The 18,539-nt window shown below is 61.9% G+C and overlaps 1 protein-coding gene across 1 annotated transcript in view; it reads right to left on the bottom strand.

The window, feature by feature from the left end:
- Positions 1-886: 886 nt before the first annotated feature.
- Positions 887-18,539, bottom strand: part of VSIG10L2 (V-set and immunoglobulin domain containing 10 like 2) — a 29,003-nt gene continuing 11,350 nt past the window's right edge. Inside the window, exons 6-12 of the mRNA XM_065417044.1 lie at positions 17,946-18,206; positions 12,896-13,186; positions 10,224-10,538; positions 3,477-3,599; positions 2,164-2,188; positions 1,443-1,579; positions 887-996 (exon numbers count right to left, since the gene is read on the bottom strand). Coding sequence (XP_065273116.1) covers positions 887-996; positions 1,443-1,579; positions 2,164-2,188; positions 3,477-3,599; positions 10,224-10,538; positions 12,896-13,186; positions 17,946-18,206 — 1,262 coding nt within the window. The remainder of the gene's footprint in view (positions 997-1,442; positions 1,580-2,163; positions 2,189-3,476; positions 3,600-10,223; positions 10,539-12,895; positions 13,187-17,945; positions 18,207-18,539) is intronic.

Raw genomic sequence — 18,539 nt, 5'->3', positions numbered from 1 at the left:
CGGCACGCAGAGGGTTTGGTCCTCCCGGGGCTCAGCCTCGGGCTGCTGGGCAGTTCCCCAGAGGGCCTGGGTCCCAGTCCCAGGGGCGCAGGGCAGCGCTCTGCCAGGACCCTGTGCTCCTCGGCTTCCACCAGGCCTGCCAAGAGTCTGTCAGGGCCAGCAGGGGACGAGGGGGCTCCAACCCCTGCCTGGCTCACACAAAGGACCTGGGCTTTTCCTCGGCTATCCTGGCTCCCCATGGAGCCCCATAACCCGAATCCAGCCAGGGCCCCCGCAGCCCCTCACCCAGGCAGCAGAGCCAGGAGCTGGGGCTAAGGTGCACCCGCTGCTGTGCTCCGTATCCTGGCTCCCAACAAGGCTGGGAGGCCGGCGTGTGGCCATCTCCAGCTAACGCAGACAAGGCTGCTGCTCCTGGTCACTCCGGCCGAACCCGCTCCCTTGTGTCAGCAGGGCCGTCGACTATTACCGGCACCGGCGCTCCCAGAGAGGGGAGCAGCGATTGCAAGTCGCCAGCCGGCCGGCTCCCCGGGCTCTGTCCCGCCTGCAGAGCTCAGCGCTGGGCACAGAGGAGCGAGTTAAGCCGCACGGGAAAGCGCCACCCAGCTAATCGCTATGGGGCGGGGGAGGGGGAGAAAGGGCCAAAACCCCAGCAGATTCCAAGCCCCATGGCGAACCCTCCTTCCAGGCCGTGCGTTGGTACGTTGGCTCCTGCCCTCTGGGCATCGTACCCAGGGGCCGTTTTCTTCTCAGCCGCCCCCTAACAGTCTGGCAATGCCAGTCCCTGCACGGGGGCCCTGTAAATGCCAGATCCCCTTCCCCTCCCCCGACTGCAGCCCTTCTTGCAGGGCAGGGGTGCTGAATGGGTCTGATGGGGGCCGGCTGGGATTCACGATGTCGCAGTCACTGTGATTGTGACATTGACCGGAGGGTCGTCATCAGCAAGATCTGGAGCTGGGGGAGCCTCCTGGATGGATGCAGGGGGCTCTGGGTGACACTCTGCAAAAGGGAGAGACACACAGCAAATCACTGAGAGCTGGGAGCTCCAGACAGCAAATGGCCCTGGGTGAGCTCTGTAAGCACACCAGGGTCCTCCAGGAACACCCCTAGCCCACCCTAACTGCCCCTGCCCCCCCACCCCGCACTGTAGGCCTGCGCACTGCTGCCATAAACAAGGGAGATAAACCCTCATGCTCCAGGGCACAAGCCAGTCAGTCATTTGCAGGGTCAGGAAGAAAGGTCAGGACAGATTATTACATAGCTGCCCACTGCTGGCACATTCTGCCGCCTCAGCCGGGGCCAGCCAGAGCCAAGCACCAGAAGTGATGACCAATGATTTATGTGACAGGCTGCACCTTAGGCAGGCTTACCCTCAAATGCAGGCTAGCTTATGTGCTTAGCTGGGCCCCTCACTGTCATATCAGCTGCACTTGTGCCCCAGTTACCTGCTGCTGCTTCCCCGACCGGGGGGGATGTGGGGGATGTGCCCCCAAGCTCCCCGCCCGTCTCAGCCTCTGCCACGCCTGCGGCCGTCTCAGCGTCTTCCGGAGTGCTGATGTGCTCGTGAGCCTCTGGGCCAGCCCTGGGGACAAGGGGGGGAATGTCCCTAAAACCGTTCCTCACAGACCGCCCAGCAGGCGCCAGGGGTCCATGGGGGGGAACTGCGCACGGAGACGGGTGCTGGGGCGGAGCTAGAGAGCCCTGGAAATAAGCCCCCGGACGTGCGTGAAGGGAGCGTCTGGCCAGCAGGAGGGTGGGGGGAGGAAAGGCAAATTGAGCCATGGGGAAGGAGGTGGGGGGGGGGTGATGCCAAGGGAACGCTGGGCAGGACTGGGGCTGCCCTCGTGACGCGCTGTTTGTCCAGATCTGTTTGTCTGGCCTGGCTTTTGGCTCTTGGGAGCAGGTCCATTGATTTCAGTGCAAGTTTGGAGCCTAAGCACCTTTGAGGGTCTGGCCTGGAGCGCCACGTCTTGAGCCCCAGGGGGTCCAGCGTCGGGCACCACAGGACCCCGAGCTCTCAGAGCTACCCCTGAGACAGCTCGGGGATAAGAGCGTGATCAGCGGGGTAGTCCCGGGAGGGGAAGGTGGCCGGGGGTGATCGGCGGTGGGGGGCGAGGATGTCTGGTCACAGCTGAGGGAGGGGGATGGCTGTCCCAGGACACTTACATGCCGAAGAGCAGGTCGTGCAGCCCTGGGGAACAACACAAGGAGATAACAGTGTAAGAGCCGCTCCCAGCACTAGATCCCGCAGCCCAGCCTGACCTGGGGCTCCAACATGAATGTGCTTAACCCGGGCCAGGCCCGGGGCAGTGGCAGGCCCTCCATCCTGAGCAGCACCAGAGGAAATGTTCACGCACAGCCCTGTGCCAGCAGCCCAGCCATCCCTGCCAGCAGCAGCAAAACCTTTGCGCTGGGCACTCTGGCCACAGGATGAGGAGGTTCATTCACTTTCACACTCATTGACATCGGCTCCGGCACCCGACACCCCAAACTGCAGAGAGTGTTGAGCCATTGGCTCAGGACTACCAGCTCTCTGCCCTTCTAGCAGCTCTCCGCCTGGCACGCTGTCCTTCCTAACCCACCTCCGCCTGGCACGCTGTCTTTCCTCACCCACCTCCGCCTGGCACGCTGTCCTTCCTAACCCACCACCACCTGGCACGCTGTCCTTCCTAACCCACCACCGCCTGGCACGCTGTCTTTCCTCACCCACCACCACCTGGCACGCTGTCCTTCCTAACCCACCACCGCCTGGCACGCTGTCCTTCCTAACCCACCTCCGCCTGGCACGCTCTTTCCTCACCCACCTCCGCCTGGCACGCTGTCCTTCCTAACCCACCTCCGCCTGGCACGCTGTCCTTCCTAATCCAGACATGCTGTCCCTCCTAACCCACCTCTGCCTGACACGCTGTCCTTCCTAACCCACCTCCGCCTGACACGCTGTCCTTCCTAATCCAGACATGCTGTCCCTCCTAACCCACCTCCGCCTGACACGCTGTCCTTCCTAACCCACCTCCGCCTGACACGCTGTCCTTCCTAATCCAGACATGCTGTCCCTCCTAACCCACCTCCGCCTGACACGCTGTCCTTCCTAACCCACCTCCGCCTGACACGCTGTCCTTCCTAATCCAGACATGCTGTCCCTCCTAACCCACCTCCGCCTGACATGCTGTCTTTCCTAACCCACCTCCGCCTGGCACGCTGTCCTTCCTAACCCACCTCCACCTGACACGCTGTCCTTCCTAACCCCAGCAGCACCGCCTGGCACACTGTCCTTCCTAATCCACCTCTGCCTCCCAGTCTAAAGCGTTCAGGGTGTATCCGTCACTGCAGCACCAGGCACCATCGGCTGGGTCCCAGTCTAGTTGTGCTGCATGGGCATTCCCCGTGTTCTAGCCCTGTGCTCTCCGCTGCGCCTGCTTCCCCTGACCGGAACGGCCCCAGCGGCAGCGAGAAGGGGCCCCGGCCTCCCCCGCACTCACGTGGGTTGTTGTCCCGGTTCCGGACGATGTACTGAAACGCCAGCAGAGAGGCAACCGCTGCCACGACCATCCCTGCTACTGCAGCGCCTATCACGGCGGGGTAGGCGTTGAAAGGGGGGTCAGCTGGAAGAGAGAGAGCAGGCCGGCGTTCAGCACCACGCAGCACGAGCTGGGGATCCCTGCACAAGGAGCCTGCTAGAGACAGGGACCTGCTCTCCAGGCAAGGGCCACACAGCCCACTCAGGGGTGCAGACCCCTTGGCCCCCCAGCTCTCACCCCTCGTGTATCTCAAAGCAGCTCACAAGGGTTTGTTAACACAGAAACACAGGAGGCCCCTGGCTCGGCCAGCAGCAGTGCCCACAGCTCGCTGTGTGACACTGCCAAAGCGAGGTGATTACTGCCCCCGCTGGTCGCACTGCACGCAGGAGATGCCGTTACCCTCATTGGACGGGGGAGACTAGACACACAGCGGCAAAGGGAGCTGCCCAAGGCCACGTAGCGAGTCAGCTGCAGAGCAGGGACTAGAACCCAGGTGTCCTGGACCCCAGGCCTGTGCTGTAACCACTGGAGCATGTTCTAATAACCCTCCGGGAGTCAGGTCAGCCCCACTCCAAATTGGGGCATTGAAACCCAAATATCTCCTCCTGCTGGAGCTCTGATCCGTAAGGCCCCACCCCCGCCTCACTCGTGGCGTCTGGCTGGGGGCACTGCAAGCTGCTGCGACAATTCACTTACCCCGGGTTTAAAACACCACCGAGAACAGCTCGGATCCGGGGCAGGCCCAGGGACAGAGCTGACGTGGCTAAGTGGCCACAAGCCCAGACCAGCTGGCCACCTCTCTCCTAGCCGGTGGATGAGCTCAGCCCCGGTTGGGAGGACGCTCCACTGTGGAGCAGGGAGGGAAGGGGAGGAGAAGGGCTGCAGTGCAGAAGATGGGTCTCTCCATGGGCCAGAGTCCACCTGGCGTAAGGGCAGGCCAGTGGCAGATTCCCGGGGTGAACCAGGCCCACCAGCTGTCGGTAGGATCAGGAGCCACATGCTGAGTAAGGGGCTGCCCTGGCTTGGGGCCCCAGCACTGCCACGGAAAGGCAGTGGGGGGAAACGCGAGCACCGCAAAGGGAGCAATCAGCAGAAAACACAGGGGTGCAGCCACTGGCCCTGCTGGCGCCTGCCACAGGAGGAAGATTTTGATTTTGGCTGCAGTTTGTAAGCGCTGCCGGCATGGGCGGTGCGGGAACCCCCCTTTGGGGAGGCTAGGCCCCCCGGGACACACCCCTTCTGCTAGAAGCCCCGGTGCTACCCCACCCCGTCTGCCCCCCTCACCTGCCAGAGCCCCGAGTCCCCCACCCTCCCTCCCCCGTGGCTGGAGGAGTCCCAGCCAAACTGCCCTGAGCCCCGGGTCACTCGCCCAAACTGAGCCCCCGCTGGCTTTGGGGGAGAGAGGGAGTGTGGGCGGGGCCTTGGGGGAAGTGTGGGCGGGGCCACGGCCTGGGTTAGGGGAGGCTTAGCCTCCCCTGGCGTATGATACCCGCCACCCATGTCCTCTGGGCAGGGCCGATCTCTGTGCGTGGCTGGGCCAGCGCTGAGCATTAAACAACTGCACCAGAAAACTTTCCACCGCTTGTACAATCCCTTCTGAGCAGAGAGATTGGCCCCGATTTAACTGACCCACTGGGTCAAATCTGGACACATACAGATGGGCAAGAAAATCCACCCATTTCTTCCTCGGTTTTTGTAGAGGGGTCACGTCTAGCGCTGGGAAGGAAGGATGGGCGCGTGGTTCAGGCACGGTCCGGAGCCTCATGGGAACCTGAGTTCAGCTCTCAACTCAGATGCCCCCTGGGGCAAATTTCTTTTTCATTCTACGTCCTACCATCAACGCCATCTAAGCTGGTCAGGGCTTGTTTTAACAGCAGCCATGGTTGTGCAGAGATCCCCCAGGGATCTGAGAATGGGCTAGCCAGTGTTCACAGTGCTGAACTGGTCAGGACCCCTGGGCTTTATCCCCAGCTCTGCTACTGAATAGAGGTGTGAGCCAGGCTTCCAGTCCCTTTGACAGTCTGTGCCTCGGTTTCCCCATCTATACAATGACACTTACCTGCCTGGCAGGGGTGTTGTGTGGTTTAATGTTCAGAAAGTGTTTTGAGTCCCTCCCATGAAAGGCAGCAGAGAAGGCCCAAACACCCTGGTTTTGACATGTCCATGGATCATTGCCTCCAGCGACATCGGTGAAGATCGGTGCTCAGCTAGTGTCCACTAGCGGCACCCCTTGGGGAGCTGTTCAGAGAAACACCCTTGAAGCAGGTTTTAAAATGCGTCTCTCTGTCTGAAAAGGGCATCACGGGGCTTCATGGCTATTCCCTAAAGGTGCTCAGTGCCCAGGGGAAAAGGGGGTTTGCTGACATCCCCGCCGACTCAGCCTGGGATCTGAGGGTCACACTGAGTTCGCCCCTTCTCATGCGTCAGCCTCTGTATTGGAGGTTCTGCAGGCCACATTCTGACCTCAGCAAGGCCCAGGCACCCTGACTGGCTGCACAACTCAACCAATCGGGACATAACGAAGGGTCCTATTCATGCTGCCCAGGACGGACCAGACCTCAGCTGCCTCTCCCGGTGTTGGGCTGGTTCTGCATGGCAGGGCATTCAGGCCAAGCCAACTCAGCAGAACTGTGCTCAAAGAGACAGGGACTGTCTTTTTGCTCTATGGTTTGTACAGCACCTAGCACAACGGGGCGCAGTCCATGCCTGGGGCTCCTAGGTGCTATGGCACTACAAATAATCAGCTGCTTGGGTCTTGTTTTGGTCCCTAAAGTCAGCAGATCCAACTCTTGTGCACACCGGGGGCAGACCTGGTTGAAAAGTTTTTGCTGAGACTTTTTAAGTGACGAGAAATGGCTTCTAAGTGAAGATGGAAATCGTTTGGTGAAAATCCCCGTTTTCATCAGAAATCGTAGGGCTTAAACTGAAAATGTCAATGCCAAAAACTGAGACGTTTTTGGTTTTTTGATTACCCCCCCCCCCCCAAATGTTAAGGAAAAGTTCAATGAAAACAAACACTTTGTTTTTGTTGAAAATTTTTGCAGGGGAAAACGAATCTTTTCCCAGCCAGCAAAGAGAAGGGACCATTTTAGTCATTTTTCAGGAGAGAATCGCACTTCAAAGAGAAGTCATTTTCCAGGAATTCCGAGGGTATTTTAAGCCAGTCGTATAAATAATGAAGCCAAATTGGAGTAGCTTCCTCTGTGCAAATGTGACTCAGAGCATCCGCCTGTCGTATCCCCTATCGGAACGAATGCAGCGTGGATTCTGTTGTGTCGCAGAGACAGCACGGGTGAGTGAAACCAACCCGAACCGCAGCCAGGGCTAACAGTGACAAGTAAACAAGGGAGCAGAATGACTTCTTGGAGCTGTGCAGTGACATCTGGAGCAAGAGGGTGGGGTGTGCTTCCCCGGGAAGGATAATCCTCTGCAGGAAACCATGCAATTAGGATAATGAGATGATGGGGAACAGAAGTGACAATCACACTGAAGTTATCAGAGACGGGGTCCCCTCCAGACCACACTGCACAGCACCGCCAGGAATCGACACCCACTCCTGGCGACTCATGCATCAGGGTCAGCTGGGGGGATACAGCAGGCTGGGCCATGCAGGAGGCAAACGGAGAGGCAGGGACAGCAAAAGGAGGCACAGAGGGACCCCGGAAGGGGCATGGGAAGAAGAAGGAGCAGCGGGGGTTCGTTCTGGTCATGCTGACACCATTTCAGACCTAGCACCCTCTTGCCCTGGGCCTCATGTCATCCTAGAAAGGAGTTAGGCAGACAGCTACTGAGTTTCACAGCTGAACCATGCAGAGATTTCCCCGCACCAGCACTCCAGCAGGTCATCAGCACTTGGTCAAGGAAATTCCCCCGCTAGCAGCATTGCATCATCAGGCCTAACTCTCACTGGCTGATCACACGCGCAGGGCGGATCCCGTTGCTAGAGCAGCTCCTTTCCATGGTAACTTTTTCATGGAGGTCACTGTCAGGCCCCGGAGAGCCCTTTCTAACTAAGCCCATCCAAGCCGCAGGGCAGTTCGGTGGCTCCCAGCAGCTGTTACTCGTGCCCTGCAGAGCAGAGCCGTGCTCAAGAGAAATCCCCTCAGTCTCGATCCAGGACCAGCCAGGAACGTTCACGCTTCCAATCCCTCTTAATGCTGTCCTGAGGAGACGGGGTGTCCGGGAGGGACGGGCACTGGATTGCAGCAAAATGTGGCAGCTAACACCAAGGGGGGGGGGGGGGGATGGGCTGATAATGTCCCACTGGTCCCACCTGCCACCCCAGGGAAATCTTTTGCTGGCACAGAAGTGCCCCATGCGCCAAATGGCCCTAACAGACCCAGGGGTGTTCCTTGGGCCTCTGCTCATGAGCCAGCCAGATGACGGCAGTTATCAGAGTCCCTCTCTGGTGGCTGGACTTGGGGTATCTGCACCCCGTACGTTTCCAAGGGGGCCCAGTGGATAAGTCCTGTGGACCTAATAGGGAGGAAATCTCTATTTTCCCATAGCAATTCCCCTACAGAATGCAAGAGAAGGTGAAGCCTAGAGCAGTGATAGTCTTCCTCAAACCCCATAGGGGGGCTCAATAAGCCAATAGACAGGGTGGCGTTTCCCATTAAATTCCACACGACTTTTCCGTAAGTGGAGAGCTGCACCAGGCCCCTCTCGCTCCATAGGCAGCAATTCCAGCAGGAACCAGGAGAGCTCATTTTGGCTGGAAGCTGCTCAGCCGGCGAGGTGGGTGTTCTCCTCTATCCCCCATAGGGGGCCATGGGGGATTCAGACCTGGCTGGCGATCAGTCTATGCCTGATGGAAACTGCCGAGGCCAGAGCTCCCCACTAACGCACAGGAAGTGAGGGTGGGAAAGGACCATGGCCCAGTGCGAGCACCCTGCCTGCAGTCACAGGAAATGTGCCATGGGGGTATACCCGGCTGACTCCCTGCTCCACAGGAAGCACCAGGGGCGAGATCCACAAAGCTATTTAGGCTCCTAACTTCCACTGACGATTTAGGAGCCTAAATACCTTTGCTGATCTGGGCCAAGATGCCCAAGCTCCCAGGCAGCCTGCCCTGAAAGGGGAATGTTTTCCTTACCTTCTCTTCAACACCGCATATGAGCACAAATCCCCACGGTTAAGCACCTAATCCGCTCTATAATCCAAGATCCCTTTGGTACCCAAGGAACGGTCCATAGGTTGCCCTTGACTCTGGCATTGTGCCTCCTGCCTGCCTCTCTCAGGGCAGAGAATTCCTGTTCTATAAGTTCGGGCGAGCCAGGCCTGGCCACTGCACCTCACCAGCGTCTCACCAACGGCTCTAACAGTGCTGCAGAATTTAACCTTCAATTTGGGGACAAATCTGGTTCTGGCTCCCCCTGTCTGCAAAGAAAACTTCAAAGTGTGAACGTGCTGTAGCGTGGTCTGAATGAGTCTGCAGACAGAGAGAACCCTCGGGTCCCACGCTGATCTCACACACTCCAGGAATATTTCTGATCAACCGTGAGTGAGAACAGAATCAGGCCCAGTAGCTGTAAAGGAGGTGTGACCTGCTCCTATTGCCTCAGGGTGTTAACTCTGAAACCTAATGCTTACAGGCCACTGCTCATCAGTTTATGACAACGCACTCAGCTGCTCAGATTCTGGGATTGTGATGCTGGGTGGAATTTGAGTACAATGCCGCACTTCTCCCCAAGCTCATAGCTGACCCCGGTCACGAATAAACAGACAAAGTGACTGCCAATGCTCCTCAATCCTGAACTACAGCACCCACAGCTCTTCCACTCCTGGAATCCGCCGCACTGCACTGCCAATACCCCGCACTCCCAACTCACAACACCCTGGTCCCAGCCATCTTCCACTGAACCAGCAGGGCCCAGTGATCAGGTTCTGTGAGCAGTTTTGTTCAGCTCCACTACAACACTTGAAACATTCCCTGCATGATGTGGCAATGCTAGTTGGTCTTCCAGCACACCATCACCTGCACCCCGATACAGTGACACCATCCCCTGCATCCCAATACAACGCTATCCCCTACACCCCAGTACAATGACACCATTCCCTACATCATAATACATCATCCCCTACACCCCAATACAACACCCCAATGCAATCACACCATCCCCTACACCCCGATACAACACCGTCCCCTACACCCCAGTGCAATCACAACATCCTCACACCCCAACACGACACCATCCCCTACACCCTGATACAATGACACCATCCACTACACCCCAATGGAATCTCACCAATCTATACCCCTACAATCCAACTGTGCTAAAGACCTACTCACCTCTGGCCCAGTCTCGCTTGTGGGGATCTGTCCAGCCTTGCCAGCTCCACACAGCCCTGTCCTACTTGCTGTGATTCACACCCAGGGAGGGACATGGCCCTGGGAGCCGGCTGCTTTCCAGGCCCTTCATCCCAATGTGACAAGAATCCTAAAGGGGCTGGGTGAATAAATGGGGCTTGGAAGCTAATCCTGCCCGGTCCTACCTGTCTAGCTGGAACAGGACAGAGATACACCCGCCATTCTCTACAGCCCCACCTCACTCACACCCCAACAGACCACACACAACCCCGGCCCCACACAGGCCCAGCCCTGGGAGATGGGGTGGGGTTCTGGACATGTGGGCGGTGGACAGCCGCTGCAGTAGGGGATCCCCCACTCCAGCCCCCAGAGTGGAGTCTGGGGCCTAGTCACTTCACCTGGGGTCTTCCCCTCGGACGGGTGCCCGGTGGTGCGGTGGTTGACAGCCAGGATGCGGAAGGCGTACACCACCGCCGGGTCCAGGCCGCCCACCCTGTGGTCCCGGATGTCAGGTTCTATGTCACTGGCCACCGTCTCCCAGGCCCGGGCTGCCGACCGGGACGGGCCCAGCGAGGATTTCTTTGCTTCTTGCCTTTGGACGACGAAGCCAGTCAGGTTCCCCGAGCCCTGCGTCACCCACTCCAGCTGCACCTCAGTGCGCTGCCGAGTGTACATCAGCTTGCTGATCGTCACGTTGGGGGGCGTCGGGTACTCTGCAGGGGGTAGGGAGCGTGTCAGTGGTGCACCCAGAGACAACTTCACCCCCCCAACCCCATGCTGCTCACACACACACACACACACACACACACCCCCAGAGAGACAACCTCACACACACCCAAACCCATGCTGCTCACACACACACACGCACCCAGAGACAACCTCACACATACCCGACCCCATGCTGCTCACACACACACACACGCACCCAGAGAGACAACCTCACATACACCCGACCCCATGCTGCTCACACACACACACACACCCAGAGAGACAACCTCACACACACCCAAACCCATGCTGCTCACACACACACACGCACCCAGAGACAACCTCACACACACCCGACCCCATGCTGCTCACACACACACACGCACCCAGAGACAACCTCACCCCCTGACCCCATGCTGCTCACACACACACGCACCCAGAGAGACAACCTCACACACACCCGACCCCATGCTGCTCACACACACCCCCAGAGAGACAACCTCACACACACCCGACCCCATGCTGCTCACACACACACACCCAGAGAGACAACCTCACACACACCCGACCCCATGCTGCTCACACACACACGCACCCAGAGAGACAACCTCACACACACCCGACCCCATGCTGCACACACACACACACACACACATCTCCTGTATGCCTCACAGACACCGGACACCTGCACATCACACACATGCACAAAAACACCTCATCTTTCACACACGTTCTCACGCACACGCTCCTTCCCTTCCTCTCTCGCTGCATTCAGGGTTTAACTGGCCAGTCAGGTAATAAAGGGCTGCACCTGCCTCCCCCACCTGGAGTGAAACCAGCCTCAGCCCAGTCCCCAGAGCCTGGGGTTTGCCAGAGTCCCACATGACCTCACTCAGTGTCATAGAAACCAAGGGGGTGAATGAAACAGGAACCCCTGGGAGTTCACCCCATGGTCTCTGGGGAGCCCAGGGCTGCACAACGTGTTTGTCCAACCTTCTGAAGTCAATAGGACAAATGCAAAGTACTGCACTTAGGAAGGAACAATCAGTTGCACATGTACAAAATGGGAAATGACTGCCTAGGAAGGAGTACTGCCGAAAGGGATCTGGGGGTCAGAGTGGACCACAACCTAAATATGAGGGGGGAGGGATAGCTCAGTGGTTTGAGCATTGGCCTGGTAAACCCAGGGTTGTGAGTTCAATCCTTGAGGGGACCATTTAGGGATCGGGGTCAAAAATTGGGGAGTAGTCCCCCCTTTGAGCAGGGGGTTGGACTAGATGACCTCCCGAGGTCCCTTCCAACCCTGATATTCTATGAGTCAACAGTGTAATGCAGTTGCAAAAAAAGCAATCTTCATTCTGGGATGTATTAGCAGGAGTGTTATAAGCAAGGCATGAGAAGTAATTCTTCCGCTGTACTCCATGCTGATTAGGTCTGGGCTGGAGTCTTGTGTCCAGTTCTGGGCACCACATTTCAGGAAAGATGTGGACACATTGGAGAAAGTCCAGAGAAGAGCAACAAAAATGATTAAATGTCTAGAAAACATGACGCATGAGGAAAGATTGAAATAAGTGGGTTTGTTTAGTCTGGAGAGGAGACGAGACATGATAATAGTTTTCAAGTACGTAAAAGGTTGTTACAAGGAGGAGAGAGGAAAAATTGTTCTCCTTAACCTCTGAGGACAGGACATGAAGCAATGGGCTTAAATTGCAGCAAGGGCGGTTTAGGTTGGACATTAGGAAAAAATTCCTGTCAGGGTAGCTAAGCACTGGAATAAATTGCCCAGGGAGGTTGTGGAATCTCCATCGTTGGGGTTTTTTAAGAGCAGGTTGGACAAACTCCTGTCAGGGATGGTCTAGATAATACGTAGTCCTGCCTCAGTGCAGGGGCTGGTCTGGATGACCTCTCGAGCTCCCTCCCATCCCACCATTGCTATGCTTCTACCAATCTGCATTCAGAACATGCCCATGACTAAACCTCCTGCCCACACCTTCCCCAGCACACCCTTACCCTCATCTCCACCCCAGCCCGGACCCTTCCACTACTTCCCTTCCCTCCACACACCATGTGGGCCCCACCAAACTCCCTACCCACTTCCCCTCCCCTCCCCCCCCACTCCCGGTGTACCCCATCAGACCCCCTCCATCCATTTCCTCTCCCCCAGCCCTTGCTATGGGGCCCCCAGACCTCCCCATCCACTTCTCCTTCCGCCTCCCTATCCCATGCCCCCCAGACCTCCCATCCACTTCTCCTTCCCAGCACACTCCCACCTGCTTCCTTCTAAACTCTGCCAAGCCCCCGTTTGTCGCCCCCGCCCCGCCCCTGTATGGTTCCCATGAGCACCCGCCCTGCCCCGCCGTACTCTTCACGTGGAGCCTGATGGGGATGGTGGTGTTGCCCACGGCGTTCATGGCCGCGCAGTGGTAGGTGCCGCTGTCCCTCATCCACTCGGTGTCCTGGATGGTCAGGTTGAACCAGGCGTCGCCCTGCTGCAGCCTGTACCTCGCAGCGTCCGGCCGGATCACCTGGTGCTTGTTGTTGAACCAGAACACTTCAGAGCCCAGGTGGGGGCCCTGTAGCGTGCAGGCCAGCTGGACCTCGCCGCCCTCGAACAGCGACACCTCGGTGCGCTCGGCCGCCAGCTTGGGAACATCTGTCCAGAGAGAGAGACACGGGGGGCATTGCAGTGAGAGCAGTGCCCAGGGCAGGGCACCTCACTCTCAACAGAGCAGGAGCCTGTCCCGCGAGCCCCGCCAGGAGCCCGGGGAGGGGAGCCGGGGTCTGTCCCGCGAGCCCCGGGGGGAGCCAGGGAGGGGAGCCGGGGTCTGTCCCGGGAGCCCTGTGGGGAGCCTGGGGAGGGGAGCCGGGGTCTGTCCTGCGAGCCCCAGGGGGAGCCGGGGAGGGGAGCCGGGGTCTGTCCCGGGAGCCCTGCGGGGAGCCCGAGGAGGGGAGCCGGGGTCTGTCCCGGGAGCCCCGCGGGGAGCCCGGGGAGGGAAGCCGGGGTCTGTCCCGGGAGCCCCGCAGGGAGCCCGAGGAGGGGAGCCGGGGTCTGTCCCGGGAGCCCCGCAGGGAGCCCGAGGAGGGGAGCCGGGGTCTGTCCCGGGAGCCCCGCAGGGAGCCCGAGGAGGGGAGCCGGGGTCTGTCCCGGGAGCCCCGCGGGGAGCCCGGGGAGGGGAGCCGGGGTCTGTCCCGGGAGCCCCACCGGGAGCCCGGGGAGGGGAGCCGGGGTCTGTCCCGGGAGCCCCACCGGGAGCCCGGAGAGGGGAGCCGGGGTCTGTCCTGCGAGCCCCGCCGGGAGCCCGGGGAGGGGAGCCGGGGTCTGTCCCGGGAGCCCCGCAGGGAGCCCGGGGAGGGGAGCCGGGGTCTGTCCCGGGAGCCCCACCGGGAGCCCGGGGAGGGGAGCCGGGGTCTGTCCCGGGAGCCCCGCAGGGAGCCCGGGGAGGGGAGCCGGGGTCTGTCCCGGGAGCCCTGCAGGGAGCCCGAGGAGGGGAGCCGGGGTCTGTCCCGGGAGCCCTGCAGGGAGCCCGAGGAGGGGAGCCGGGGTCTGTCCCGGGAGCCCTGCAGGGAGCCCGAGGAGGGGAGCCGGGGTCTGTCCCGGGAGCCCTGCAGGGAGCCCGAGGAGGGGAGCCGGGGTCTGTCCCGGGAGCCCTGCAGGGAGCCCGAGGAGGGGAGCCGGGGTCTGTCCCGGGAGCCCTGCAGGGAGCCCGAGGAGGGGAGCCGGGGTCTGTCCCGGGAGCCCTGCGGGGAGCCCGGGGAGGGGAGCCGGGGTCTGTCCCGGGAGCCCTGTGGGGAGCCCGGGGAGGGGAGCCGGGGTCTGTCCTGCGAGCCCCGCCGGGAGCCCGGGGAGGGGAGCCGGGGTCTGTCCCGGGAGCCCTGCAGGGAGCCCGAGGAGGGGAGCCGGGGTCTGTCCTGCGAGCCCCGCCGGGAGCCCGGGGAGGGGAGCCGGGGTCTGTCCCGGGAGCCCTGCAGGGAGCCCGAGGAGGGGAGCCGGGGTCTGTCCCGGGAGCCCTGCAGGGAGCCCGGGGAGGGGAGCCGGGGTCTGTCCCGGGAGCCCTGCGGGGAGCCCGGGGAGGGGAGCTGGGGTCTGTCCCGCGAGCCCCGCCGGGAGCCCGGGGAGGGGAGCCGGGGTCTGTCCCGGGAGCCCTGCGGGGAGCCCGGGGAGGGGAGCCGGGGTCTGTCCCGGGAGCCCTGCAGGGAGCCCGGGGAGGGAAGCCGGGGTCTGTCCCGGGAGCCCTGCAGGGAGCCCGAGGAGGGGAGCCGGGGTCTGTCCCGGGAGCCCTGCAGGGAGCCCGAGGAGGGGAGCCGGGGTCTGTCCCGGGAGCCCTGCAGGGAGCCCGAGGAGGGGAGCCGGGGTCTGTCCCGGGAGCCCTGCGGGGAGCCCGGGGAGGGGAGCCGGGGTCTGTCCCGGGAGCCCCACCGGGAGCCCGGGGAGGGGAGCCGGGGTCTGTCCCGGGAGCCCTGTGGGGAGCCCGGGGAGGGGAGCCGGGGTCTGTCCTGCGAGCCCCGCCGGGAGCCCGGGGAGGGGAGCCGGGGTCTGTCCCGGGAGCCCTGCAGGGAGCCCGAGGAGGGGAGCCGGGGTCTGTCCTGCGAGCCCCGCCGGGAGCCCGGGGAGGGGAGCCGGGGTCTGTCCCGGGAGCCCTGCAGGGAGCCCGAGGAGGGGAGCCGGGGTCTGTCCCGGGAGCCCTGCAGGGAGCCTGAGGAGGGGAGCCGGGGTCTGTCCCAGGAGCCCTGTGGGGAGCCCGGGGAGGGGAGCCGGGGTCTGTCCCGGGAGCCCTGTGGGGAGCCCGGGGAGGGGAGCTGGGGTCTGTCCTGCGAGCCCCGCCGGGAGCCCGGGGAGGGGAGCCGGGGTCTGTCCCGGGAGCCCTGTGGGGAGCCCGGGGAGGGGAGCCGGGGTCTGTCCCGGGAGCCCTGCAGGGAGCCCGAGGAGGGGAGCCGGGGTCTGTCCTGCGAGCCCCGCCGGGAGCCCGGGGAGGAGAGCCGGGATCTGTCCCGGGAGCCCTGCAGGGAGCCCGAGGAGGGGAGCCGGGGTCTGTCCCGGGAGCCCTGTGGGGAGCCCGGGGAGGGGAGCCAGGGTCTGTCCCGGGAGCCCTGTGGGGAGCCCGGGGAGGGGAGCTGGGGTCTGTCCTGCGAGCCCCGCCGGGAGCCCGGGGAGGGGAGCCGGGGTCTGTCCCGGGAGCCCTGCGGGGAGCCCGAGGAGGGGAGCCGGGGTCTGTCCTGCGAGCCCCGCCGGGAGCCCGGGGAGGGGAGCCGGGGTCTGTTCTGGGAGCCCTGCAGGGAGCCCGAGGAGGGGAGCCGGGGTCTGTCCTGCGAGCCCCGCCGGGAGCCCGGGGAGGAGAGCCGGGATCTGTCCCGGGAGCCCTGCAGGGAGCCCGAGGAGGGGAGCCGGGGTCTGTCCCGGGAGCCCTGTGGGGAGCCCGGGGAGGGAAGCCGGGGTCTGTCCCGGGAGCCCTGCAGGGCGGCCCAGCTCAGGGAGGGGAGCCAGGGTCTTTTCCAGCTCATGTATCAACACCAGGATTGGTAACTAATTTGCAGTTCCAGTGCAGGGCCAAATTCTGCCCTCCACAACCCCTGAGCACCCCGGTGATGACAGGGGGACTGTACTAGGGTTGCCAAATTTCTGATTGCAGAAAACCAAACACCCTTGCCCCGCCCCTTCCCCAAGGCCCTGCCCCTTCCCCCGAGGCCCCGCCCCCACTCACACCATTCCCCCTCGCACTTCCCCACCCTTGCTCACTTGCTCATTTTCACTGGGCTGTGGTGGGGCCTTGGAGGGGTGTGGGATGCAGGAGGGGGCTCTGGGCTAGGGGGGTAGGAGCAAGAGGTTCAGAGTGTGAGAGGCTGGGGCCTTCGGACTGGGGCAGGGGGTTGGGGTATGGGAGGGGGTGAGGGCTCCAGTTGGCAGTGTGAGCTCTGGGTGGGGCCAGAAATGAGGGGTTCAGAGTGTGGGAGGGGGCTCTGGACTGGGGCAGGGGGTTGGGGGGCAAGGGGGTGATGGCTCCAGCTGGGGGTACAGGCTCCAGGCAGGGGGTTTGGGGTGCAGGAGGGGGCTCAGGGCTGGGGCAGGCTGGTGGGGTGCAGGAGGGGATTCGGGGTGCAGGCTCCGGGCAGCGCTTACCTCAGGCCACTCCTGGGAAGCTTGTCCCTGCGGCCCCTTGGCGGAGGCATGGCCAGGTGGCTCTGTGCACTGCCCTCATCTGCAGGCCCTGCCCCCGCAGCTCCCATTGGCCATGGTTCCTGGCCAATGGGATCTGCAGAGCCAGCGCTCAGGATGGGGTCAGCGCGCAGAGCCCCCATGGCCGCACCTTTGCCTAGGAGCCGCAGGGAAATGCCAGCCATTTCTGGGAGCCGTGCAGAGCCACGGCAGGCAGGGAGCCTGCCTTAGCCCCACTGCACCATCAACCGGACTTTTAATGGCCTCGTCAGCTATGCTGACAGGAGCCACCCAGGTCCCGTTGAACACCGGATGCCTGGCAACCCTAGACAGCACAGGTGTCTCTGAAGGCAGAGTGAGGACTGCTGGCCCCTTGTGAGGAACGCTTTGGGCTGCAAACCAAGTGCTCTGAGTCAGGAATCACCAAGACGACGGCCATGGGAGCCCACGAGGCCATTCTTACATGCACACAGAGCACCCGCCAGGGCCGCCTCCCCTAGCATTTGCGCTGAGTGCGCCTGTCATCGGGGCACAGTTCCCCCATTTGCCAGGTCAAGAAGCCTTGTCCCTGAACCCTCCTCAGCCCCCTGCCCTGCCTCTTGGGGTGGAGCAGCTGTAGGAGCAGCCAGAGCTTTGCCCCCTCCCTCAGGAGCAGACCCCATTTTCCCAGGAGGGGTGGGGGGAGCAGAGAGGGCCCAGCAGCTCAGGGCAGCTCTGTTCCTTCATCCCCCTTCAATCCCTGTGAGCAATGGGACAACTCCTCTGCCCCTCCCGCCTTCCCCTCCAGCATCTGGGCTGGGAGGGGGCAGAGGGGACTCGCTGCAGCCTCCTCCAGGCCTGGGGAGGGGGGTAAAGAGCCCCTGAGCTGCAGGAGGAGCAGAGCTGTGGCTGGGGCGGAAGGGGGGGAGAGAGGGAGGCAGATGTAATGTTACTTTCAGAGCCCCCCACTTTTTTCTGGCCACTTTGAGCACTGAGGCTTGGGAGCCGGTGAGGTTTGTCACTCACACAACATTCGCCATGAGCCAGTGAAGGGCGGACATGGCGCCCAGTCCCCACCTGGGGCTCTGACACATGCCTTGGGACGCTCTCATGAGCCGGACCCAGCCTGGATTTTCCCTGTGGAAATCTGCCTCTCGGTCAGGGCTCCAGGAACTGCAGAACTGGTGCCACATCCCACCCGCACTCCCCATACTTGCTTTGCCAGCAGTTACATGGCCCACGAGTCCCTGTGGCCCCGCCGGGTGGCAGCCGGCCTGCTTACCCAGCCGGACAAGGCACTCCGTGGCTCTGGCCTGCAGAGGGTGGGCTGCGATGCACGTGAACTCCTTGCCCCCAAGGGTGCTGTTGGACTGCATGACGTAGATGTTGCTGGATGGTTTCAAGCCGCCCAGCACGCGGTTCCGCCAGTCTCTCCACCAGAGTGTGACACGGGGCAGGCCTCCCACCCAGTCGCAGGACAGCATGAGGAACTCGTTCTGCTTCGTAGCCATGGCAGAACAGGTGGGGTTCCCCACGGGGACCCCTGGGGGACAGAGACAGCAGCATCTTAGAGACAAGCATCCCTGCCTACATCTCACCTGGTGGAGACATTGCACGTCCTATCATGCATGTCCCCAGGTCTCTGCTCTCCCCACATAAACTGGGAAGAGTTGGGTGTTTCCAAATGCCCCAAAGGGCACTTTCTGCCCCAGAACTTCTGACATTCAAACGCTGGGCCTCATGCGGTAAATACCCCAGAGAACCAGCACTCGCTGGCCCTGCGGGGAGCTCCATGGAGTTACATCAGTGTGAGTGAGAGGAGAATCAAGCCTGAGGTACAGTCCCACAGGCTCTCCAGCCCATTAGCGTTATCTCT

The sequence above is a fragment of the Emys orbicularis genome, chromosome 15 (assembly GCF_028017835.1).
Source record: "Emys orbicularis isolate rEmyOrb1 chromosome 15, rEmyOrb1.hap1, whole genome shotgun sequence".
NCBI classification, from domain to species: Eukaryota; Metazoa; Chordata; order Testudines; family Emydidae; genus Emys; species Emys orbicularis.
The sequence above is the reverse complement of the archived record's forward strand: the minus strand, read 5'-3'. Positions and strand labels throughout refer to the sequence as shown.